Source organism: Panthera onca, chromosome D1 (genome assembly GCF_046562875.1).
Source record: "Panthera onca isolate mPanOnc1 chromosome D1, mPanOnc1 haplotype 2, whole genome shotgun sequence".
Classification (NCBI taxonomy): domain Eukaryota; kingdom Metazoa; phylum Chordata; class Mammalia; order Carnivora; family Felidae; genus Panthera; species Panthera onca.
In genome coordinates this window covers 99,223,503-99,247,936 of record NC_138348.1, presented here as the reverse complement: position 1 = coordinate 99,247,936, position 24,434 = coordinate 99,223,503, and the positions used below count along the sequence as shown (strand labels likewise).

At 48.5% G+C, this 24,434-nt stretch overlaps 2 protein-coding genes across 3 annotated transcripts; one reads left to right on the top strand and one right to left on the bottom strand.

Annotated features, from left to right (window-relative positions):
- Nucleotides 1–2,548: 2,548 nt before the first annotated feature.
- On the top strand, nt 2,549–14,400 carry CD3E (CD3 epsilon subunit of T-cell receptor complex). Its single transcript, XM_060604875.3, has 9 exons — nt 2,549–2,636; nt 2,749–2,861; nt 4,752–4,772; nt 6,768–6,785; nt 10,119–10,148; nt 10,600–10,818; nt 12,116–12,283; nt 12,800–12,846; nt 13,725–14,400. Exons 2-9 carry the CDS (start codon nt 2,810–2,812, stop codon nt 13,779–13,781), a joined length of 612 nt encoding a protein of 203 aa, XP_060460858.1. The 5' UTR covers nt 2,549–2,636; nt 2,749–2,809; the 3' UTR covers nt 13,782–14,400.
- Nucleotides 14,401–18,233: 3,833 nt separating this feature from the next.
- Nucleotides 18,234–23,823, bottom strand: CD3D (CD3 delta subunit of T-cell receptor complex). Of its 2 annotated transcripts, XM_060604880.3 has the most exons (5): nt 23,608–23,803; nt 21,842–22,057; nt 21,243–21,374; nt 20,923–20,966; nt 18,234–20,702 (listed from the first exon to the last, which is right to left on the bottom strand). In XM_060604880.3, the coding sequence occupies exons 1-5, from the start codon at nt 23,660–23,662 to the stop codon at nt 20,637–20,639; spliced, it is 513 nt and encodes a 170-aa protein (XP_060460863.1). In that variant the 5' UTR covers nt 23,663–23,803; the 3' UTR covers nt 18,234–20,636. The 2 variants fall into 2 exon arrangements, with proteins under 2 accessions (XP_060460863.1, XP_060460864.1); XM_060604881.3 differs by lacking the exon at nt 21,243–21,374 and having other exon boundaries at nt 23,608–23,823.
- Between the last annotated feature and the right edge of the window lie 611 nt (nt 23,824–24,434).

Here is a 24,434-nt window from a genome sequence, read left to right as displayed (position 1 = left end):
CCCTCACTGGGCCTCCCGCACACAAGTCTCCATCTCAGAGTTTGCTTCCCAGAGAACCCCAATGATGACGGTGCATGTTCAGAGATAAGAAGGTAACCACGAGAAGGAAACAGTTCACAAAGTTAAAAGCGGTTTTCTCTAGGGAGAGGAATAGGGCTGAGGCGAGGTGGGGTAGGAGGCTGTCGTTATGTACCCTTCTGTGCCCTTCGTTCTTTGTAACATGTGCATGTATTAATTCTGTCATTAAAACCTTTTTTCACTTCAACTTTTCTTTAAGTTGTTCTTTTTTTCGGTTGTTTGTTTGTTTTTAAGTAGGCTCAACACCCAGCATGGAGCCTGGTGCAGGGCCAGAACTCACAACCCCAAGATCAAGACCTGAGCTGAGATCAGGAGTCGTTCGCTTAACTGATTGAGCCACCCAGGTGCCCCAAAGATTTTTTTTTAATGTTTTTATTTATTTTTGAGAGAGAGAGACAGAGTACAAGCGGGACAGGGGCAGAGAGAGAGAGAGGGATACACAGAATCGGAAGTAGGATCCAGGCTCCGAGCTGTCAGCCCAGAGCCCGACGCGGAGCTCGAACTCACGAACCGCGAGATCATGACCTGAGCCGAAGTCGGACTCATCCAACTGAGCCACCCAGGCGCCCCAAGATTTTTATTTTTAAGTAATCTCTACACCCAACGTGGGACTCGAACCCACAACCCAGAGATCAAGAGTCGCATGTTCCTTCCACTGACCGAGTCAGCCGTGCGCCCCTAAGCTTTTTTAAAGAAGTTGACACCATCAGGGCACCTGGATGGCTCAGTCGGTTAAGCCACCGACTCTCTGTTTTGGCTCAGGTCATGATGTCACAGCTCGTGAGTTCGATCCCCTGTGTTGGGCTCTGTGCTGACCGTGCAGAGCCTGCTTGGGATTCTCTCTCTCCCTCTCTCTCTGCCCCTTCCCCACTCGTGCACTCTCTCTCTCTCTCTCTCTCTCTCTCTCTCTCTCTCTCAAAATAAACAAATAAGCTTAAAAAAAAAAAACAGGTTCTAAGAATTTCATACTGTTGCTCTTTGATTTAAACCTTTCAACTGTTTCCCATTGCACTTAGAATAATCCTTAAGAATTTTTAACATGGTTCCTAAATCCCTCCCCGTGTGGTCCCTGCTGAGTTGTCCTACCTCATTTCTTGACAACTTCTGACTCTCCTTCTGGACTTCTAGATTCTCACATGGGCCATTCTTCCTAACCCGAGCTTCAAACATGCCTGCTCCGTCTGGAGGAATACCTTAACCCGTCCTCCCCTCCGCCTGGTTCACTCTTACCGGGCCCATCGGATTTCTGCTTGGATGTCACGTCCTCAGGGACACCGTCGCTGCCCCCCAAACTGTATTAGCCTCCCCCCCCCCATCATCCCCAGGGCACCAGTATATCCTCTCTCTTAGTATCAGTCTCCCGAAATCGTCCACTTAACATGCACAAGGACTGTTACAGCTGTCATTACCAGGACCCGGCACATAACTACAGCCTAATAGATATTATATATTTGCAAAGTGAGTTTTGCCAACATGTTTTGTAGAGTCCCAGCTCTGTACTCTTCAACAGGTTAGGTAACCCGTCCGAGCCGCGGTGTGCTCAAGTATAAGAAGGGGATAAAAGTAAAACCTACCTTGGAGGGTTGTTTTGGGCATTAGATGAGATGTGTTGGCAAAGCCCCGAGCACAGTGCCCGGCATAAAATGAGCATTTGATTTATGCAAGCTTAAAAATAAAGGCTGTATCAATCTGGCAGCAGCAGATTTTGAGACTCTCACCCTGGACCCTTCCCAACACTGAATGTTGTGTTTTTAAATATTTTTGTAGGGGCACCAGAGTGGCTCAGTTGGTGAAGCGTCCAACTCTTGATTTCGACTCAGGTCATGATCTCACAGTGTGTGGGATCGAGCTTCGCGTCAGGCCCCGCACCCACAGTGCGGGGTCCTCTTGGGATTCTCTCTCTTCCTTCTCTCTCTGCCCCTCCCTCTCTCTTTATCTCTCTCAAAATCAATAAATAAACATTTAAAAAAATAAAGTATTTTTGTCACTATCATGGGCCAAAAAAAAAAAAACCACCAAAAACGGTTTTAAGCCAATTTGTAGTTCCAAGCCAGGTTTTGTCAATAAGACGTCTGCACCTTTGCTGTTCCATGGCAGACACACCATAAAGAAAGCAAGGGGGGCGGCACCTGGCTGGCTGAGTGGGTGGAGCATGCAACTTCTGATCTCAGGGTTGTAAGTTCAAGCCCCATGTTGGGGGTAGAGATTACTTTAAATCCTTTTTTTTTTTTTTTTAAGCGCTTTCTTCCTTGTCACAGCTTATTTGGGGAGAGGGGGCATTTGAGAAGGGGGGGTCCCAATGCGGGACAAGGCCCCGGGCAGTTAAATTGCAGGTATTTTTTATTTCACCCCCAGGTTTTGCCAGAGTGCTCTTGCTTGTGCTATGGGAAGATGAAGATATGGGGCCCATGTCTCCCCAGCCAACCCAGGTGGCCGCCTCTGCCTCGAACGTTTCCAAGTGACGTAGAACCCCGCAGGCCCAGAGGCCCCTGCACACTTCCTGTGTGGGGTTGTCACTCGCCTCCCCTCCCAGCCTTGGGTGCCTGCTTCAGAAAATGGTGAGTCTCCCCCTAACAAGGCCCCCTGTATCATCCCGGCATTGGGAACAATGGCCTCAGGGTCCTCACCTGCAGCAGGGGGGTTGAACAAGTCCTCTGGTTTCTTTTTCAGAAGTGCTGAGCCACCAGCCTCCACCATCTTAGGTAGAATTCAGGGTCCATCCGGTGAGAGAATGATGCCATCGGGAAGCCTCTGGAGAGTTCTGGGACTCTGTCTCCTGTCAGGTAAGTAGGATGAAATGAGAAAGGGTCGTACCTTCTCCAGGCTGTGGGAAGGCCCACAGCCTCCCTTGGTGATGCCCAGTGGTACCAAGGGAGCCTCATTTACCAGAAGGTATAAGGAACTATTTGTGCTATGTTAGGCTGGGGATCCAAGACGGCAGGCTGACGAACGAGATATGGGACGGACGCATGGGCCACCACTCAGGGAACATTTGGGATCGTAGCTATTGAAAACAAAGAAGTCTCTCTGCCTCCAAGGACAGGCTTGTTCGTCAGTGAACTACCCAGCCTTTAAGAACTAACACAAAAGAGATGAGAAGAGCAGAGAGCTGAACCCGAACCGTGGTGGGGGGGGGGGGGGGGTGGTTACAGCAAGGTTGGTCTCTGAGACAAAACATACCTCATAATTTTCTGTCCTTTTCAGGTGACTAAGAACTTTCGATTAATTGAGTCCTTTTTGAAGCAAGGGAGAATATAGGCAGGTAAACGACCGAGAGCAATTCCACATCTCATAGGAGATAAGATTTAAAAAAAAAAAAAAAAGTTGCCATTTATTAAGTGCCAGAGACTGGCTAAAGAAAACTTTTTTACATGCATCAACTAATTTAATTCTTAGCTTCATCTTGGAAGGCGAAGGTTACATCCCCTGTTTTGTAGATGAAGAAACTGGTGTGCAGAGATGTTACATAACTTTGTTGAAAACCGCACAGCTAGTCGGTGCTAAAGCTGACCCGGGAAGCCAGGACTGTCTGTCTGGAAGGCCTGTGCCCTGCAAGGCTACGTGATGCAAAATGGTTCACGACGGCTTTAGTTCAGAGGCCTAGAAAATGCTATCAGAGCTGGGGCTCCTATCTCAGAGCCACAGCCATGGTGTCTCTGCTTCCTGCTTCACTGTGAGTTTCTCAGGCTTGAACGCTCACACAAATCACCTGGGATTCTGGAGCTCCTGCTCCAGTAGGACCAGAGTGGGGATCGCCATTCTGCCTTTCGAGGAAGCTCTTGCGTTTATAAGTCTGCTGCCGGTCCCAGGAACACATTTTGAGTGTCAAGGGGCAGGACGTGACTCCTGCAAGGAGAGGTCAGGCATTTTCTTCAAGGCTTATAATATAAACGATGCTTTCTGGGGTGGGGGGTGGGGGGGGATGGAAAGAGAGCGAGATGAAGTATCAAAGTCCCGGGCATCCCTAAAGATCTGGCATCACGAAAATGTGCCCAGTCGGCTCTGGGTGGGTGGAGGGGTCTCACTCGATGCTGTTGGTAAAAAAAATAAAAAAGGGAGGCCCGGGTATACGGAGAACTTAAAGACAACACGAGGGAAGCTGGTCATCGTAATGAATCCAGGTTATTGCTGAGTGAGGAGCCCAGTGGAAGTGTGACCAGGCTCTTCAACACACAGGCTCTAACGGAGGAGTAATTGTAGTTTCAAATATCTCCATCTCTGGCTCGAGCAGAAAACAGATGGAAAAACTGAACCATCAGACAAGCGGGAGCCAGAGACGGAACGAGAATCTCAACGCGCGTACCTAAACAAAAGCTTGTTTTTCTTCCACAGTCCGATTTTCAAAAACGGAGGCTAGGCTGCAAAATTCGTTTGCCATTTCCCTGGTGGCCTGAAAAGGAGTCTCAACTTTTTCTAACTCTTGGTCAAATATTGAGTGTTCATGTGTAACGCTAGATGCTTCTTCGCTTTGTTTCGTCCCAATGGGCCAGGAACTGGACACTGGTCCGTACCCAGCAGTTCATGTCACTTATCTGGGGTACAGGTATGACTCTGGTCCAGGGGTGGTTCCGACATGGCCAAACTAGACCACATTACTCGTTCTGCTTGGAATTTCAGGCACCCACAACATTGACTAACTCTTTTTTTTTTTTTTTTCCTTATTTGTTTTCTAGTTGGCGCTTGGGGGCAGGAAGGTAAGAATATGCTTTCTTTCCTTGTTATGCAATCAGCCCAGCAGTCTTTTTGTTTTTATGAGTGGAGTTTTTGCTAGACCCCACCCCCACCCCCTCATTTCTCAGCCCCCCTCCCCCCCCCCCCCCCCCCCCAGAGCTTCCACAGAGACCTATTAAAGGAGTTTTTACTATCTGGTCAGTCCAGAGGTAGTTACAGCAAGAGGAAAGGAACAGAGATCCCAGGAAAAATGAGTTTTAGTTATTTTTTTTTTAATTTTTTTAACATTTATTTATTTTTGAGAGACAGAGACAGAGAGAGACAGAGCACAAGCGGGGGAGGGGCAGGGAGAGAGGCACACACGCAGAATCCAAAGCAGGCTCCAGGCTCCAAGCTGTCAGCACAGAGCCCAACGTGGGGCTCGAACCCACGAACTGTGAGATCATGACCTGAGCTGAAATCAACGTTTTAACGGACTGAGCCACCCAGGCGCCCCAATGGTAACTATTTGAAAGAAAAAACTTGGAACTGTTCAGGTTGAAAGTGCTGAAAGTTTTCATTTGTTTGCACTTCATATTTGATGTGGAATCTTGTAGAGGATAGGAACGTATACACGGGCATGCGGCGAATAAGCCTCTGGGTGCAGGTTTAGAGTCACGTGTCCAAATGCTCTGAATGTGTGTGTGCATGTGCGTTCCTGTGTGCACACGCGTGTGAGCACGCCTGGCCGGGACTTATTTCCCAATCACAGCGGTAGAGTCAGGAATGTCCCAATATCGGAAGCCTTTCTGTTCAATCAGCTCCTCCGAGCTGCCGTGAAGCAATTTTGGGTTAAAAGGAGGCCACTGCGCCCGTCTACATTCCGTGACACTGCCTCTTTTGTAATATTTTTAGAACACTGTCTTTCTTTTTTTCCCATGCAGCATGCTTTAATGTTACCTTATTTCTTTTTAATTTTTCAATGTTTATTTTTGAGAGAGAGACAGACAGACAGCATGAGCAGGGGAGGGGCAGAGAGAGAGGGAGACACAGCATCCAAGGCAGGCTCCAGGCTCTGAGCCGTCGGCCCAGAGCCCGACGCGGGGCTGGAACTCACGAACCGTGAGATCATGACCTGAGCCAGAGTTGGACGCTTAATGGAGTGAGCCACGCAGGCGCCCCTAACGTTACCTTCTTGACAGATGGAGCACGTCGAAAGCACTGACATGCTTCGGGATAACTAATCTCTTCTGCATGCCGTTGCCATTTACAGTTGATTTTCTTTCTCATCGATTTATGCGCAATGCAGAGCTTCATTTTCTTCCCCAGCTTTATTGAGATATAATTGACGTATAGCACAATGTAAGTTTAAGGTGTATGATGTAATGACTTGCTATTGCAAAATGACTACTTAGGATCTATTTTTGTAAATCGCCATCAGTTGTTTAATGTAGGAGGTAGGGCCCAAAACAACTTTTCCTATACAGCCATGAAGAATTTGGAGATCCACTGTTCTCTTTCTTTCTTTCTTTCTTTCTTTCAATCTGGAAAATTACATTTTAATACCATAGAGAATTTTTTTTTTAATGTTTATTTTTGAGAGAGAGAGAGAGACAGAGACGGAGTGTGAGCGGGGGAAGGGCAGAGAGAGAGGGAGACACAGAATCCGAAGCAGGCTCCAGGCTCCATGCTGTCAGCACAGAGCCCGACGCGGGGCTCAAGCTCACGGACTGTGAGATCATGACCTGAGCCGAAGTCGGACGCTTAACCGACTGAGCCATTCAGGTGCTCCAATAGAGAATTTGAAAGATGAATATAAACTTGTCCATAATCATTTCACCAGTCATCAACATGACTGACCTGTTGACGCAGTCCAAGGATGCATTTCTTTTTCCTTTTCTTTTTCTTTTCTTTTTGTTTGAGTAGAGTTGACACACAGTGTTACATTAGTACCAGAAGGTCCTAACCCAGGGGAACAGGGTCTGTTCTTGGTAGCTGATACAAGGGTAGCTAACAATTGCTTATCATTTCCTTTTCAGACAACGACGACCCTTCAGGTAAGAGGATTTTCACTCTACACGACCTCTTTTCAAACGTGAGACAAAAAGGTATTGAGGACAATCATATTAATAATGAGAACTACTAGACGAAAAACAACAATGGTCTACCGGTAGGATCTATCGGGGATGGGCCTGCGTTTGTTGCTAACTGTCACAGATCCCTGAGCATACATTCTCTGGGAAGTGTGGATAGAAGCCACTGGGAGTTTCTGTATAAATCACAAATTCATTTTTTTATATTTTTTAATGTTTATTTCTTGTTTAAACGTGGTAATTTATTTTATGTGGCTGTTTAAATCCATGGCTTAAAAATGTTCAAAAGGCATTTTAATTTTTTTTTAATGTTTATTAATTTTTGAGAGAGAGGGAGAGACAGTGAACAGGGGAAGAGCAGAGAGAGAGGGAGACAGAATCCAAAGCAGGCTCCAGGCTCCGAGCTGTCAGCACAGAGCCCCACGCGGGGCCCGAACCCACGAACCGTGAGATCCTGACCTGAGCCGAGGTCGGACGTTTCACAGACTGAGCCCCCCAGGCGCCCCTCAAAAGGCCTCTCAAATTTAAAAAAAAATTTTTTTTTTTAATTAAAAAAAATTGGGGCGCCTGGGTGGCTCAGTCGGTTGAGCGTCCGACTTCAGCTCAGGTCACGATCTTGTGGTCTGTGAGTTCAAGCCCCGCGTCGGGCTCTGGGCCGATGGCCCGGAGCCTGGAGCCTGCTTCTGATTCTGTGTCTCCCTCTCTCTCTGCCCCTCCCCTGTTCATGCTCTGTCTCTCTCTGTCTCAAAAATAAATAAATGTTAAAAAAAAAAATTAAAAATACATTTTTCTGACCTGGTGGTGGATAAGATCCCTTAAAATAGGCAAGTCAGCACACATTTATAAACCGTTCATGATACTACCACCTTACATAATTTTTAAATTCCAAAACACAAATATTCACTGTATAACATACTGCTGAGCAGTAAGATTAGTTTCCCTCTAATATATATACTTTGTATGGATTCTTAATTTGTAGGGCCCTGCAAAGTTATTTAAACTGAACCAATAAAAACTACAAACTAGAGAGGTAAAAGGAGTTGAAATAGAACACTATTCACCTCTGAAACTAGTTTTAGAGTTGGTTTCTCCAGAGAGAATTTGTAAAATTTCTTATGCTAATCTGCATTAAAGTTTCTATTTCAACTCCAGTGTATAAACATATGTCCTATTTTTAAATCAATAGAGGTTACACTTAGCATAAAATAAACCACAGGTTGTCCCCCAGATTTCTTAAGAATGTTTCTGTCAGGCCCACAATAAATAAGAGAAATGAGGCTCGGTGTTTTTGTTTTTGGTTTTGGTTTTGGTTTTGGTTTTGGTTTTGGTTTGGTTTTGGGAAAAGGGGGTAGAAGGAATGGAATCCAAATACCTTTATTTAATCATTGTGTATCTAGGGGCTCCCGGGTGGTTCAGTCAGTTAAGTGTCCGACTTCGGCTCAGGTCATGATCTCATGGGTCGTGGGTTTGAGCCTCGCATCGGGCTCTGTGCTGACAGCTCAGAGCCTGGAGCCTGCTTTGGATTCTGTGTCTCCCTCTGTCTCTGCCCCTCCCCTTCTCATGCTCTGTCTCTGTCTCTCTCTCAAAAATAAACAAACATGAAAAAAAAATGTGTATCTAGAATTAGTTTAGAACTGTAGACTTTTAAGTAGGGCAGATAGCCTGAGAGCCAGCAGATAATGTCTATTTATTTTTGAGAGAGAGAAAGACAGAGCACGAGGCAGGGAGGGGCAGAGAGGGAATCACAGATTCCAAAGCAGGCTCCAGGCTCCGAGCTGCCCGCACAGAGCCCGACATAGGGCTCGAACTCAAGAACCGTGAGATCACGCCCTGAGCCAAAGTCAGGTGCTTAACCGACTGAGCCACCCAGGCGCCCCTTTACATTTCTTTTTCAAACAAACACCAAGCAGAGTGAAATGTCTATTTACTTTTAAATTATTTTACGTATGATTTCTAGTTTATACAACATTTCTAAGAAATAGTTTTGAAAAATTATTTCTAAGTCCAAATAGTATCAACTATCTACGTCATTATACTCAAATCCCAACTATTAGCAGATAGACAAATCTGGAGAATGACTTGTTTACATCCCACATGATCTCAGCCAGAGAGCTGCCTGAGCAACTGGGTCAGAACTCAGTCCTGTTCTCCATTGTAGCAGGACCCCAAGAAGGAAAGGAAGAAAGTAACTAACATTTTTCTTAAGCATCTGCTATATGCCATTCATTTTCACCCTCATAATCCATTAACCACTCACAAATACCCTGTGAGGTTGGTGTTTTATCTCCATTTCACAGATGAATACACTGAGGCTCAGAGAAGTTCAATGACTTGCCCTGGGTCACACAGCCTAAAGCAGATCTGAGATTCAAACACGGGGCTTCTGATTCAGTCCAACGCCCTGTCCCTAACAGCCTACTATAGCAGAAAGCCCCCAACAGAGAAAAAGCGGTCTCTGAGCACCTCTCCTCTCTTCCAGCTGCCACATCCAGGCTTCAGCATAACCTAGTGCCGCCCTGTGTCCCGGCCACAAACCTTCCAGAAAACAAAGAGGCGCCCCAGCCCCACCTCCCAGGACAACATGGCCTGCTGTGGGGAATGTGCCTGGGCCCCAAATTATATATACTAGCGGCTCTTCGTTGTCCACACCAATACTGCCTCCCTCTAACAAAAAATAACTGAGAGTTGATTATACTCAGGAGATAGTTCAAAACAAAGCCACCTTTTACGGGAGGAACCATTCCCTTAAAAGGAGTACAGTCCTTTACACAATTTAAAGGCAACAACAGGAAAGTGGTAGAGAATAAGAAAGCTGTTTGATCTCCTATGAGGGATTCTGTTCATCATAAGAGAGAACTTCTGAATGATGAAAAATAGGTAAGCCCAAGGATCAGTGGCTCAGAGATCTCCTGACGACGAGTGAAGGTCTTTATCTCTGAGAAGACCCTTTCGTGTCTAACCAGAATATGGTTCGCGCCAATGCAGGAGAACGAGCTTGAAGACTGAGAATTGTTCACCTTTAGGGTTTTAAGACTTCCCGCACTCCCGTGGATCTGCATTTAGAAACGCGTGCCGGTATAACCTCAATCTGATGCATCTGAGCTACGTCTAGGAGCATACTTGGTGCACCGAGTACACGACTTACCTTCAAGGCTTGGGGCTCACTAAAGGATGGGCCTTCTTTGGCGGTTCTGGGGGGATAGTTTCTAGCCCCACTTGAAAATCTGTGTCTACAACTGAAACTTAAGCCAAGGTTATTTTCTTACTGTGCTTTCTTTTTCTCATGTTCTGGTGAAGAGCCACCTCCACAGACATCTGCCTCCGCACGTAAGTTCAGCTGTCTTTCATGGGTGCCCTCAGGGTGCCGGTGGGTGGCTAGAGGAGAAGGAATTGGTCGGGAGAGATTAACCCCAAGAACTCAGGTCCTTCCAGTATCACATCTCCAACTCCCGTTTTGGAAATATTCCCAAAGGGACTTTTTTCTAGACTTTCCTTTACTTCCATCCTCCCCTTTTCTGTCTGTCTCTCTCTCTCTCCCCCAAAAATAAACACTAAAAAAACTACAAAAAAAAAAAAAAGGTTGTCCAGTTCCCCTTTGCCTTCGGATTCCCTCTTTCACGCCCTGTAGCCAGCAGACATCCCCTTTGACAAGAAAACCCAAGGCCTGGGTGACAAATGACCTTCTGTATCAGGTTGGTTCTTTGTGACTAATTTGCCTTTGCCAAAATCTTACTGGTTTCTCCCTCCGATTTCCCTTCTCTCCTCTCCCGTTTCCCAGGGTATAAAGTCTCCATTTCTGGAACCACGGTGGTGCTGACATGCCCTGAGGATTTGGGAAGTGAATCAATAAAATGGGAAAGAAATGGTGGCCTCTTGCCCAATGAATATGGAGAACAGCTATTTCTGGATGGTTTTTCAGAAATGGAAGACAGTGGTTATTATGCCTGCTATACAAGCAACACGCTAGAGAAGAACTATCTCTACCTGAAAGCAAGAGGTAATATAGGACCATTAGAAAGGACCACTTCAAGAGGGTGTTCTCAATTATTTCCCCTAACTCAACTCACAGTCCCCTGGCATCTTTGTGTTCCTCTTACACTCAATCTGAGACTCTTAGGGGCCACACAGTGTCAGCGTTTTCTGAAATCTAGATTAAACACCAATGTGGGGTCATCTGGGTGAACTCAGCATTAGATCTAAAACAACAACTTCCCAAGAGACAGGATTGCATCGTTTGCATTCTATTGAATCCAGAATTATGGCTCATAGATATGGGTTCCGCTGATGCTTTATCCAGAGATAAATTCTTCAGAAAGATTCGCAAAGCCGCTACAAAAAAGTGTCGGGGCACTTGGGTGGCTCAGTCGGTTAAGCGCCCGATTCTTGATTTCGGCTCGTGGCATGATCTCATGGTTTGTGAGATCGAGCCCCAAGTCAGGATCGGCACTGACAGCTCAGAGCCTGCTTGGGATTCTCTCTCTTTCTCTCTCTCTCTCTCTCTCTCTCTCTTTCTCGGCCCCTCCCCCATTCATGCTCCCTCTCTCTCTCTCTCTTTCTTAAAAATAAGTAAACACTTATAAATAAATACACGAATAATAAAGCGTCATAAACTAGGGCATAGTAATAACAGCTAACATTTTCTTTTTTTTTTTTTAATTTTTTTTTAACTTTTTTTTTTATTTATTTTTGAGAGAGGGAGAGACAGAGCATGAACAGGGGAGGGTCAGAGAGAGGGAGACACAGAATCCGAAACAGGCTCCAGGCTCCGAGCTGTCAGCACAGAGCCCGACGCGGGGCTCGAACTCACGGACCATGAGATCATGACCTGAGCCGAAGTCGGCCGCTTAACCGACTGAGCCACCCAGGCGCCCCAACAGCTAACATTTTCTGAGCGCTTGTTAAGCTCCAAGGGCTGTATACCAAACACTTGCCAGGAACTTTTTTTTCATCTAGCCCTCGCAACAACAATACGAGTTAAGTACTATTTTATTCCCATTTTATACAAAAGGAAACAGAGCCTTTGAGAGTTGAAAACACTTCTCACGATCCTCACAGCTAGTAAGTTGCGCGGAGCTGGGACTTGAACCCAGGACTGTCTGACTCCAAGGCCTCTATCCATAACCGTCCCCCTTTGCTTGTTGTTACAAACTTTGGAGGGTCCCGCTCCGGCCACGGCAAGCGTGAGAGTAAGAAAGGGAAAATCGCCTTTATGGGTTCCTTGCTGGGGTCTACTGTTCTGTGTCTTCTTTTCCCGGTGATTTCTCTTCTTCTCCCCCTCCCCCTGTCCCCCACAGTGTGTCAGAACTGCATGGAGGTGGATCTGATGGCAGTGGCCGCGACCATCGTGGCTGATGTCTGTATCACTCTGGGGTTGCTGCTGCTGGTATATTATTGGAGCAAGAATAAAAAGGCCAGTTCTGTGACCATGATGCGAGGACCAGGTGCAGGCGGCAGGCCCAGGGGTAAGACCGCGGGCTTCAGTCGGAAAAGAGTCCCACCGAAGGGAAAGTCCAGCCGGGGTGGCAAGTCCACAGCCAGGTCAAGACAGCTCCTATAGAACATTCACCGTGTGGCCAGCATCTGGACGGAGGGGTTCACATCTCAGATCACTTCTCTTTCCCGTCCTAGAAAAGTACAAAAAGCTTATTAACGGGATGGCTTCCCCAAATGCCTGAGTGTTCTGGAGTAACCAGATTCCCCTCCCAGTCTGTGGGGACAGAGACTTTGGGATACTGGCGCCCGCCTTCTCCTTTCCCTTACCCGTAGGAAAGGAAACATGAAAGGACTTTGAGCTGAGGAAAGTCATAAAATGATAGAGAGTGTGGGGGTCGTTAGAGATGGGATGAAAGGAAGCAAGAGAAAGAACGGCCAAGATGGAAAAAGAGGAGACAGAGACGAGAGAACAGATCTGGGTCTCGTTGCCACGAGATGGGTGTTCCCTCTAGAAACTAATCCTTCCCCCACCCCCTCCCCTGCAGGACAAAACAAGGAGAAACCACCACCTGTGCCCAATCCAGACTACGAGGTAACAAGGGACGGGGTGGGGGGAGCTTTCTAGGGGAGAAGGGGACAGGTGGGACCGTCTAGCTTGCCCTCCAGACCCTTCGAAGCCCCTCACTCAGAGCTCCAGGACAACCCGCCTTGTGCCCGCCTGTGCCTCCTTCGTGATGGAACAGGGCCATTTCCAAGGCTGTGTGGCTTCTACAACCATGGCCTGGGGAGGGAAACAGCGCTCCTATTTCTGTGGCTGATTCGTTAGCACAGGGGAGACCACACCCGCACGTTCTAACGTGACACAATCGGGACTGATGTCCCACCTGCGCGCACCGGTACCGTCACACCCGTTGTTGAAATATCAAAGTACTTCGCTGGTCAACAGCCCCAAGCTTCCTGCCCACCCTGCCCCAACCCACGTACCGCCAGACCTCGCAGCCTCTCCCCCACCAGACTGCCTCCCCATCAGACAGCTAGAGAATTAATGTCTGGCGCGGCAGACCCCCAGCAGGACCGTTCCGACCGGTGGGTGGGTGTGCGCACCACCAATTGCTAAATATTTGGAATAGCACACCTGGGCAAGCTCGACAAATATTTATTTATCGAGCAGCAGCCAAGCATGTGCTATATTCGCTGTCGTATGCGTGAGTGACTTCACTGAATTCCGACAAATGCCCTGAGAGGTGGGTCTTTAGAGTCCCATTTTCGAGATGGGAAAGGTGAGGTTTACGGAAGGCGGCAAGTCTGTTACGAGTGGGTGCCTGGTCCAGGTGAGAACTTGAGCCTGCCTCCTGACTCCTAGTCTAAGAGTCTCTCCATTGCACTAAAGCTAGATCTTCAGAGGCCCTTCTTTCTGAGGAACTACCTCCTGCCACCCTGCTGACTACCACCTCTCTATTCCACCCCCAGCCCATCCGGAAAGGCCAGCAGGATCTGTATTCTGGCCTGAATCAGAGAGGCATCTGACGGCTCTTGAGGACGCTGCCTCCCACAGGCCCAGGTCTGGCTTCTTCGGGGCCTGCTGTTCCCTGTACCCTGAGTAAATCTTGGACCCCAGAAGAGAACGGCTCCTCTGCCTTCTGGAGAGCTCACACCCTGCAGCCTTCTCGCCAGCTCCTTCCATCCTGCCTTCTCTGTTGGCGCTCAGTCCTAGAATAGCACAGGCACTATTCACTATTGTGAAACATCATGGCTACCCACCCCCCCCACCTGGACGGCCCCTCGTCTGGGTATTTATTTCTGTTATTCCCACCCCCACCATCACCAGTTCCTTCCTACCCTGCAGGAGAGCCCCCTTCTCCCTTCGCTTCCCCCCTTTCCTGCACAGAAGTTGCCCCCATCCCTAACTATTCCATCTACCTTTCCATTTTCCCAGCTCTGTCTTCGGTGACCCTTTGTGGGGATGGACCGGGTAACTTTGGCAGAGGTCCTGCCCCGTTCGCAGACCCTGGCCCCGAACCAGCCCTCTGGGCCCTCCCCCACGTCTTCCCCACAGGCCCCTGGATGGTCATTTGCATCTGCGCGAATGCGCTAGGCTCCCTGTCAGCTGAGAGAGAAAAGAAATAAAGTGTATTTGGCTGAAAGAGTTTCCGTCCCTCTTTTCTGGGAGGCCCTCCGAGGCTGCCTTGTTTCCTCAGGTCCTCCCTCCCTTTGACTAAATTCCCAGCTATGATCTCAAATGCATGCGGGTGGGGGCATCATCTGACCCTGTCTTTGGAGAGGGCGTTAGGGAAGAAATAAACAAGAGAACGGGAAAGAAGGGAAAAGAGAGTCCCCTGACTAACTCCTCTTGGAGAAAAACATCAAGGATGGCAGAGAGTGGCTGATGGGCCCCGATTGGAGTGGCCAGTTCAGAAAACGGAGGGACAGAAGCATCAGCCTTCAAAGGCAGGAGAAAGCGGCGGATGGGCAGCGTGAGGTGTAAGGGGCTGGGGACCCCGATTTCCACAAGCTGCCTGGGAGAGGAAGCCAGGGCTGAGCCCGGCCCACGGGGAAGGATGTGCTGGGGAGCAAGCAGGCACCCCTCCCTTCACCTTTTGAGCCAGCAGCCAGAAGGCAGCTGCTGTGGTTTGTCTCAGCAGGATGTGGGCTGGGGGGCCCAGTGGGAGGCCTCGCCCTGACCCAGCGCCCAGCGCTCCGTCTACACCCGGCGGAGGCTGGAGCTGTGACAAGCCCCAGCGGGCCCCCTTCTCCCTCTCTGCGCTCAGAAACCTCCCTGCTCACCACAGGGCTATTTCTGCGTGTGGCCGTGACCGAAAAGGCCATTCGCGGTTAGCAGCCTGCCACATGGCGTGCACACTCAGCCTCGGCCGGCTCGTTGGGACCATGTTATGTGTCGGTCCCTGTTAAAGCGACGGTTCTTTGCCTCTGCACGCTCAACACGCAGGCTCACCAGGAGACTCTGTGATGCTGACCATGCCTAGCTGCTGATCAGCAACCTGGCCCTTGTGTCCCTTGATGACGGACACAGGGAGGTATGGCTCGGGGTGATCCAAGCGATAGTAGCCCATGTCTGGTGAACATTGACTATGCTCTAGAAATCGCCCTTAGCGCCTTCCACGCGTAATCTCATTTTTAATCCTTTCGACAACCCAACGAGGCAGATAAGACAGAGGTTGCCCTGATGGGGTCAGGGGACTCGGAGAGGTTATTTACTGAAGTTGCACGGCTAGTGAGGGACAGCGCTGGAATCAGCAGCCGGGACTGTCCAACTCCAACGTTCTGAGCAGCCCCGTGTGCCGGCTGTGACCATAGAAAAGTGCTCGCCATTTTCCCGGCTTAAAAGCTCTGTATTTAATCCTTTAGGTACTTCTTCAGCGACTGCTTTTCTCACCACTCGTGTGGCAGACCAGCACTGTGCTGAGCGCTAAGGGGGTGCAAACAAACAGTTTTTGCCTTCAAGGAGCTTGCGATCATAGAAGGGTGGCCAAGAATGCAGAAGGTTGAACACCAACAGAAAAACAAATGAGATTAAGCGGCCGTGAGGGCTGCGGACAGTGTTCCCGGGAGAAGCCGGGAGAGCTGCCGTGGTAGGGAGAGAGCAACACAGAGAAGAGGCCTCGCCTGGGCCTTGAAGGGAAGGATGGGTAGAGCTTGAAGACAGAGCAGAAGGCACTCCACTCACTGACGATGAAACAGGTAACCTGGTAAGTAAGCTGTTAGCTATTAAATACGTTGAACTTATATAGTGAAAAACCTTTCCACAGGGGCACCTGGGTGGCTAAATCAGTTGAGCATCCGACTCTTGATTTCGGCTCAGCTCATGATCTCATAATTATGAGATCGAGCCCCACTTCAGGCTCCATGCCAAGCATGGAGCCTGCTTGGGATTCTTTGTCTCTCTCCCTCTCTCTCTGCCCCTCCCTGGCTCATGATGTGTTTGTGTGTGTGTGTGTGTGTGTGTGTGTGCCTCAAAACAAACAAACATTAAAAAAAGAAAAAAAAAAAAACTCTCCACAAAGAAAACTCCAGACCAAGAAGACTTCATAGTGAAATCTACCAAACATTGAAGGAAAAAATAATACCAATTCTATACAAACTCTTCCAGAAAATTGAAGAGGGAATACTTACGGCTCACTCTATGGAGACCAAACTCATCCATGTTAATTTTATGTGTCAACCTGGCTCAGATATTTGGTCAAACAGACCTGGATATTGTGGTGAAGGTATATGGGGGGATTTATATTTAAATCAGCAGATTCTGAGTAAAGCTGGTTATCCTTCATAGTGTGGGTGGGTGAGCCTCATCCAATCAGTTGAAGGTCTTACAGAAAAAGCAGACTGAGGTCCCCTGAGGAAGAGAGAAGTTGTCATCTCCAGACTGCCTTTGGACTCAAGCTGCAACATCAACTCTTCCCTGGGTCCCCAGCCTCCTGGTTTACTGCCAGCTTTGGACTTGCCAACCTTCGCAATCAAATGAGCCAATTCCTTAAAATAAATCCCCCTCTCTGTCTCTTCTCTCTTCCCTCTGTTCCTTCTCTCTGTTCCATCTCCTACATACACATCCTGTTGGCTCTGTTTCTCTGGAGAAACTTAATGCCAAACGCTGATATCAAAACCAGGCAAAGACACTACAAGAAAAACAAAAAAAGCCAGCAGACCAATATCCCCTTTGAATAGATGCAAGAATTATTCACTAAGTTTTAACAAATTTAATCTAATAATATATAAAAAGAAGAGGGGAGCCTGGCTGGCTCAGTTGGTGGAGCATGCGACTCTTGATCTCGGGGTCATGAGCTTGAGCCCCATGCTGGATGTAGAGATTACTAAAAAATAAAATACATAAATTCAAAAAATAAACCAACCAACCAACCTATGGCCAATATCATACTTAATGATGAAAGACAATGTTCCCCCTAAAATCACACATAAGGCAAGAATGTCCTCACTCCGCGTCTATTCAACACGGCACTTGAGGTAGCCAACGCCAATAGGCCAAGAAACAGAAGTAAAATACATCCAGTTTAGAAATTGAATAGTTAAACGGTCCTTATTCACAAACACCACGAACATCTGTGTGGAAATTCTGATGAACTTTACAAAAAAAAAAAAAAAAAAGAAGTTACTAGAATTAATACGTGATCTTAGGAAGTTTTCAGGGTACAGGAACAGTATACGAAAACAACTGTATTTCTAGATTCTATCAGTGAACAATTGGAAATTGAGATTTTAAAAGTGCCATATACAATAGCATCAAAAAATATAAAATACTTAGGGGGTAAATCTGACAAAAGACGTGTTTGTGTATTGGAAGAGTCAGTATCATTAAGAAGTCAATTCTCCCCAAGTTGATCTGTAAATTCAACATGATCCAGATCAAAACCCCAGCAGGTGTTCTGTAGTAACTGAGAAGGTAATTCACATGGGACTACAGAGGACCTAGAATAGCCAGATTACTTTCTTTCAAAGTTGCATCTCAGAGGTGGCTCAGTGGGTTAAGGGTCGAACTTTGGCTCAGGTCATAGTCTCATGGTTCATGAGTTTGAGCTCCACGTGGGGCTCCACACGGACAGTGCAGATCCTGTTTGGGATTCTCTGTCTCTCTCTGCCCCTCTCCTACTTGTTCCCACGTGCAAAGTAAATAAGTAAACTTAAAAAAAAAAGTTGCATCTCAGCCATTCCACTCTTGAGTATTTGTCCAACAGAAATAGAAGCGTATGAGGGGTGCCTGGGTGGCTCAGTCGGTTAAGCGTCTGACTTTGGCTCAGGTCATGATCTCATAATTTGTGGGTCTGAGCCCCACATCGGGCTCTGTGCTGACAGCTCAGAGCCTGGAGCCTGCTTCAGATTCTCCCTCTCTCTCTATCCCTCCCCCATTCACTTTGTCTCTCTCTCATTCTCTCTCTCTCTCTCTCAGAAATAAATGAACATTAAAATTTTTTTTAAAAGGAAATAAAATCATATAGACCACACAATAACTTCTATGGTGACTGGTCATCGTAGCTTTATTTGTAATAGCCCAAACCAGGAAATAACCCAAAAGACTATCAGCAAGTGAATGGGTGAACAGGCTGTGGTATATCCATACAATGGAATACTACTGGACAGTAAAAAGCAGTAAACTATTGATTGATGCACCAAGATGTATGAATTTCAAAATAATTATGCTCAAGTGTAAGAAGCCAGACCAAAAAAGGGTACATGTTACATTATTACACTCCTATATAAATCTCAAAAAACAAAACCTAATCTATAATGACAGAAAGCAGATCAGCGGTTGCCTGGAGGGTGGAGGGATAAGGAGAGAAAGGAGGGAGGGATTGCATGCAAAGGGGCACAAGGAAACTGTTCACGTTGTTGGATATGTTCATTACCTCGCCTGTGGTGTTGTATCACAAGTGCATACATATGTCAAAATATCAAACTTTACGCTTTAAATACATGCAGGTTTTTCATGTCGGTTTACCTCAGTAAAGCTATTTTTTCAAAGCACCAAAAAGAGAAGCAAAGGGACACAAGTTTCCAGGAGGGCTCAGGTGGAGGGCAGGTTTGTCAACCGTGGCTTCACACTGAAATCACCTTAAGCCGTTTTTAAAGTCCTGATGCCTTAGCCCAAGATAATCAGAATCTTTGGAGATTCCAAAGTGCAGAGGAGTCCCAAGCGCACCCAATGTTGAGGACTGGAGAGAGGTATAGGGGGATGTAAGAGCATACGAGGAATACAAGAGAAGTGTGCAGGGCATGGGAAGGGTACAAGCCTTGGTGCTGTAGAAGCCATGGTTAAGTTGCCCAAGGCGGAGGGAACCCAATGTGAAAGCAGGAGGCAGGTTTCAGAGGACTACGGTAGTAGGGATAGAAACGGTAGAAATAAACTGTAACCATGATCCAAGCATGTGTAAATTACAAGTTCACAAGTTCAATGTGTAAATTACAAGTTCATTCTGTCGCTAACTTCTGTCGCTAACAGAATTAACATCCGCGTATAGCTCGAGAAGATAGTGGGCAGAATCATACAGATCCCTGGCTGTGTGGTTGTTAATTCTTTCCTCCTTTGGAAACCCTGGTCTGGGGAACTCCCACTCTTATTAAATTGTCCTGAAGTCCTTCCAATTACTCTAACTCAGAGAACAAAAGGGAAGGGTTGCCCTTATGGTGGACAGGAATGAGCATAAGGGCCTCAAAAGAGTCAGTGGCCTCAGCTCTTCCTCTAGAGACTCTCTGTACTGGAGGTGCTTCAGAATCACCTGGGGGCCACGTTCCGAGAGGGGGGCCCGAGTGTCTATTTTTTTTTTTTTTACATTTATTTATTTTTGAAAGACAGAGTGAGACAAAGTGAGAGTGGGGAAGAGGCAGAGAGAGAGGAAGACGCAGGATCGGAAGCAGGCTCCAGGCTCCGAGCTGTCACCACAGAGCCCGACGCCGGGCTCGAACCGACAGACCGTGAGACCATGACCTGAGTCGAAGTCGGACGCTCAACCGACGGAGCCACCCAGGCGCCCCATCGAGCGTCTATACTTTTAATAAATCTCTCAGGCTCCCAAGGTTTCAGAATCTCTCAGGCTCACCACTAACCACTAGCTGAAGATGACATGTATTGAAAACATCCCTGGCCCCTGTCCGCTCTCAAATTCCAGCTTTCCGGGTGGTTGAAGAGGAATAACGTATTTGGATTGCTGATGAGCTTCTGATGTTACTTTGTGATGCAGAAGGCAGGGGTGGGACGGGGACAGGTTCTGAGAAGAGGAAGGTGAATGGTATCTTCTATACAGGAGGAAAGAAAGGGTCCTGAGCAGACCTACGTAGAAACCTCCTCGCAGCCGGTGGCTACCACTCCACAGGGGCCATAAAGCCAGGGCCAGCCCCTTGGCAGAAGTGGGACTTTGCCACACACGCCCTCCACATCTTGATAAGAAACGGTCTCCTGGGCCCTTGATGTTCCCACCTCCTCTGCTTACGATGTCATGGAAACTTCTGTGTGGCTGGGTCTCTAAACATAGCAGCCCGCCCTCGGCTGTGGTGAGAAAGCCAAAGCCTTTAAGGGGTTGCACTAGGGGGCCGGAGGCAACAAGTAGCCGAGGCAGTGTGATGGAGCCCTGCACCCAGGGAGCCCACCGGGCAGCAAGCACCAGTGGGCCAGATGGGGGTGGGAGAGTGCCCGTCACACGGTCCGTCTGGGGCAGAGGAATGGAAGCAGTGAAGGAAGGACACAGGTGGCCAGGGAGGGCAAGGGCCCAACTGAGGCAGGACAACTCCCGTGCCTTGCCCGGCAGTCTTGAAAAGTCCAGGCACCTGCTGAGGGAGAGAAGACATCTTTATTGGCTGAACAAGGAAAGGAGGTGCAGTCGATGTAGCTGATACTCCTATAAGCCACCGGTCTCCGGTTCACTTCTTCCGAGGCCAGTTTTCACCAAGATGACTGTACTGAGCATCATTCCGATCTCGCAGGGGCTAGGAGGTGAGAAGGGGGAACAATGAGGCAGGCAGAGTCAGGATTCTCCCAGAGAGGACCCCAGCAGACCCCAGAGATGAGAACTCCTGCCTGAGTTTTCCAGCCCCCACATCCGCTCTGATGAGTTCCCCACCAGGACCCTTCATCCATTCACCTCCATTCATGTCCCCTCCCGTGCCCCCCACCCCCCATTCATGGCTCCTCCCCCTCAGGGCTCACCTGATAGAGCTGGTCATTTCCCAGGAGAGCTTGAGTGTCAGCGGCTAGAAGAACCAGGGAAAAAGAGTCATCAGGGGCCTAGGAGGATGGGACAGTGAAACCCCACGCACCCTGCAGGACGACCGCAGCTGGTGGCATCCTCAGAAGTCCGCGTGAGCGAGATGGGCACAGGTCTTCCCAGAACCAGGTTTAGGAGTCACTGGGAGATTGCAAGAGCGGCTCCCAGGTGAGACACAACCCACTGCCAGCCCCATGCTTCGCAGGGGCACACTCACACCCACGACATAAGCGTGCACACACACTTTGTCCCGTCCACTTACCCTTAGAGAGCCTTCCGGTCTCATATCCCGCAAAGCAATAGACCCCCAAAGCGAGGAGAAGAGTGGCGATTATGTCCGTGATGATGATGCCGGCCAGGGTGCCTGAGTCCAGTTCCACACAGTTCTGACACACTGAGGGGGAAGGGGAGCCTTCAAGACCAGGGAAGCATCTCTGCCTCCCTAGGGCGGCCCCGGGATCTCTCACACCAAGACCCAAACGTCAGTAAGACCCTTGGAGAAAGGCCTGCTGATGCCCTGGCTACATCCACCTGTGCCCTTTATCCCCAGAAATCCCTGAGAAGAGCCAAGAAGTAATGTCAGCTTTGTAGGAATGTAAACAAGGCGGTGGGCCAAACCTTTCTCCCGACGAAACCTCTACTGCTCGAGTCACAAGCCCCTACTGTTTTGTTTTGTTTTGTTTTTCCACCAGCTAAGCTCTTTCTCACTCCGAGGGCTCCAAAGCCTGGCTTATACCATTACAAGAGTGACCCCAGTTTGTTGGGAGAACAGATTGGTCCACTATAGTCCCCTCTGGCTCTGAAGTTCTCATAGCCAGAGGTCCCACCCATTTCAACCCCAAGGGTCCAGAAGGCACATACTTCGATAATATACTTGCGTGTAAGGTATCTTGTCTTGTTCGTCTGGCCTCTTGCACGTATACACTCCTCGTGGGTCCAGGATGCGTTTTCCCAGGTCCAGATTTGTATCGTTGCGAAATAGCGTTCCCATCGTTCCCTCCATCCATATGATGCTGGTGTTACAACTCAGCAACACCTTGTCCTCCAGTTCCTCCACGGATATCTTGTAGGGACTCACTTGGGGGGGGGGGGGGGTGGAAATACCATGATTCGAGTCAGCTGTTTGATCTCCAGCAGAGGCCTGATTCTGCTGAGGCTTATACTTAAAAAGGACCACTTTCGGGGCACCTGGGTGGTTCAGCTGGTTGAGCCTTTGATTTTGGCTCAGGTCATGATCGCACAGTTCGGGAGTTCGAGCCCTGCCTGGCTCTCTGCTGTCCGCGCAGAGCCTGCTTCAGACCCTCTGTCCACCGCCCCCACACCTCCCCCAGTCACACTCTCTCAAAAATAGATAAACATTAAAAATAAATAAATAAAAGGAAGTCAGAGGGGAGCGTAGGCTGCGGAAGCATCCGAGAAACATGAAAGGCAGAAGAGCGTTCCTCAGCTGAAGATGTCTACATTTGTTCCCCAACAAAACTTCTAGAATTACAAGGAACAAATAGGGGACAAGTAGAAGTCCACCTGGGGGAGGGGAGAAGCTAGTATGAATTACCAGCCCAGTGATCCAGAAGGAGACCCAGGGCAAATGCCATGTAAAGATTTTTAGGTTTCCTACCCTTGCTGAGGGGGAGGGGAACAGAAAAACAGTTTTATCAAATTCATTCGTGGGGCTCCATGCAAGTCAAGTCTTGTAGGGAGTTTAGAGGCTGGAGGTGTATGTACAGCGTCTTTCTAGATCCCCTGAATTGCTTTGACTGAGAGCATGTCCACAGCCCACAGAGACCCTAGAATCTGTATCTCCAATCCCCGGGGAAAGTGGAATCCAGATTTTTCCCTGAACTTCATATTCAGGTACCCGTTTGAATACAAGAGCATCCTCAAGAAAATCCCCCAAAAGAGCTGTTTCTCATGCCTCTCAAGCAGGCCAGGATGATACATGCGTGTACACTCGCTCAGGGAGATACAGGCACGTCAGATGCTTCACATCCTACAGTCAGTCGTGTCTCCCACGGGGAACCTGTTTCCAGTGGAAATCCTGGATGTCCCAAAGCGTTAGTCCCAGTTTGCCTGAGGCTGAGACGGTTTCTGGAACAAGGGACTATCGGTTTTAAAACCAGGCAAACAAATGAGTTGATGAGCCTACCTCCCTAAATCTGCCCTCCTTCCTGTTCAACCTAAAGCTAACTTTCTCTTTAACTTTCCCCTGAATGCTGGGTCATGCATGGCTCTTGGTGGTGACAAATGATGGCCAAATGAGTAAGAGCCCTAGACCCCAGAGACCCTCTGCCCTGGAAGGAATAGTGCTCCCTTACCAGCCCAGGCTCAGACCCCTGCAGACCACAACATTTCCTGCAGAGATCTCTGGCCTAAGGCCTTTAAAAAGACATTCAAGGGCAACATGCATGCCTACCTAGAGTCCGTCAAAGCCAAGAGCCTGTCTCCCAAACCCAAGCCCTGGGCTGTATCCCAGCCCTGCTCCCCTGACAGCTCTGCCTTGTGATTTGAAGCTAGCATTGAGGACTTTCAAGTGGAGCTCCCTCCAGGTGGTAATGTCCCTCTCCAAGGGAGGGACGTTCTCCAACGTCCCTTCCCCAAGATGCCCCCACCACCTGGAGAAGCCTTACCTTGGGAGAGAAGGACAGACAGTGTCAGGCCGGCCAGAAAACTGGAGTGTTCCATTTTCCGGCAGAATTCATTCAGCAGACAGCCCCGGGTCTCAGAATGAGCGGCCAGGGTGAGAGAGGATGCCCTCCCCCAACCGACTCACGGGTACCCGGAAAAAGTAAAGGGGTGGGGGAGGAACTAGAAAACGCCTATTTCTCTGCTCTCTGCCGTTGGTGATGGGAAACTGTCAGGGTAGGGGTAGACTGGGGGTGGGGTAGGAAAGAAGCAGGTGCGAATTGCTCTTTCTGCAAGCAGTGAGCTTGGGGGTGAGGTGGGAGGGAGAGTAGAGACTATGAAAAAGGTTGTCTAGACCTCCAGGAAGTAAAAGGAGATTTAGAATGTTCTTTCCTGCGTCACTGGTGAAAAACGATAATTGCAGAATTTCTGTCGACAGAATAACTGCATTCACTCACCACCTGAAAACAGCCAGCTCTCAAAACACTGGAGAAAAGCTGTAAGCCCCATCCCATAAGCCATCCCAGAAGGTTCCTCCCACTGCTGGGCTTTCTTGGGACCTTGCCCAAGGTCCTCCTCGAGCAGCCTGGGATACCAGACTAAGTAACTTCCCACCAGTAGGACGCTGGGCTTTGGAACCCCACCAACCACCCCCACCGCCCTCAGCCAGACATTGGAATCCTGGCTCCTATACTGCCCACCCACAGGGCCTGGGCCAGTCAGGGAATTTTTCAGAGCCTGATTACCCCAGTATCACAATAATGATTTGGACAAAAAGTTTGCATCGTGCCTGACACATCATATTTGCTCAATAAGAAGTAACTATTAAAAA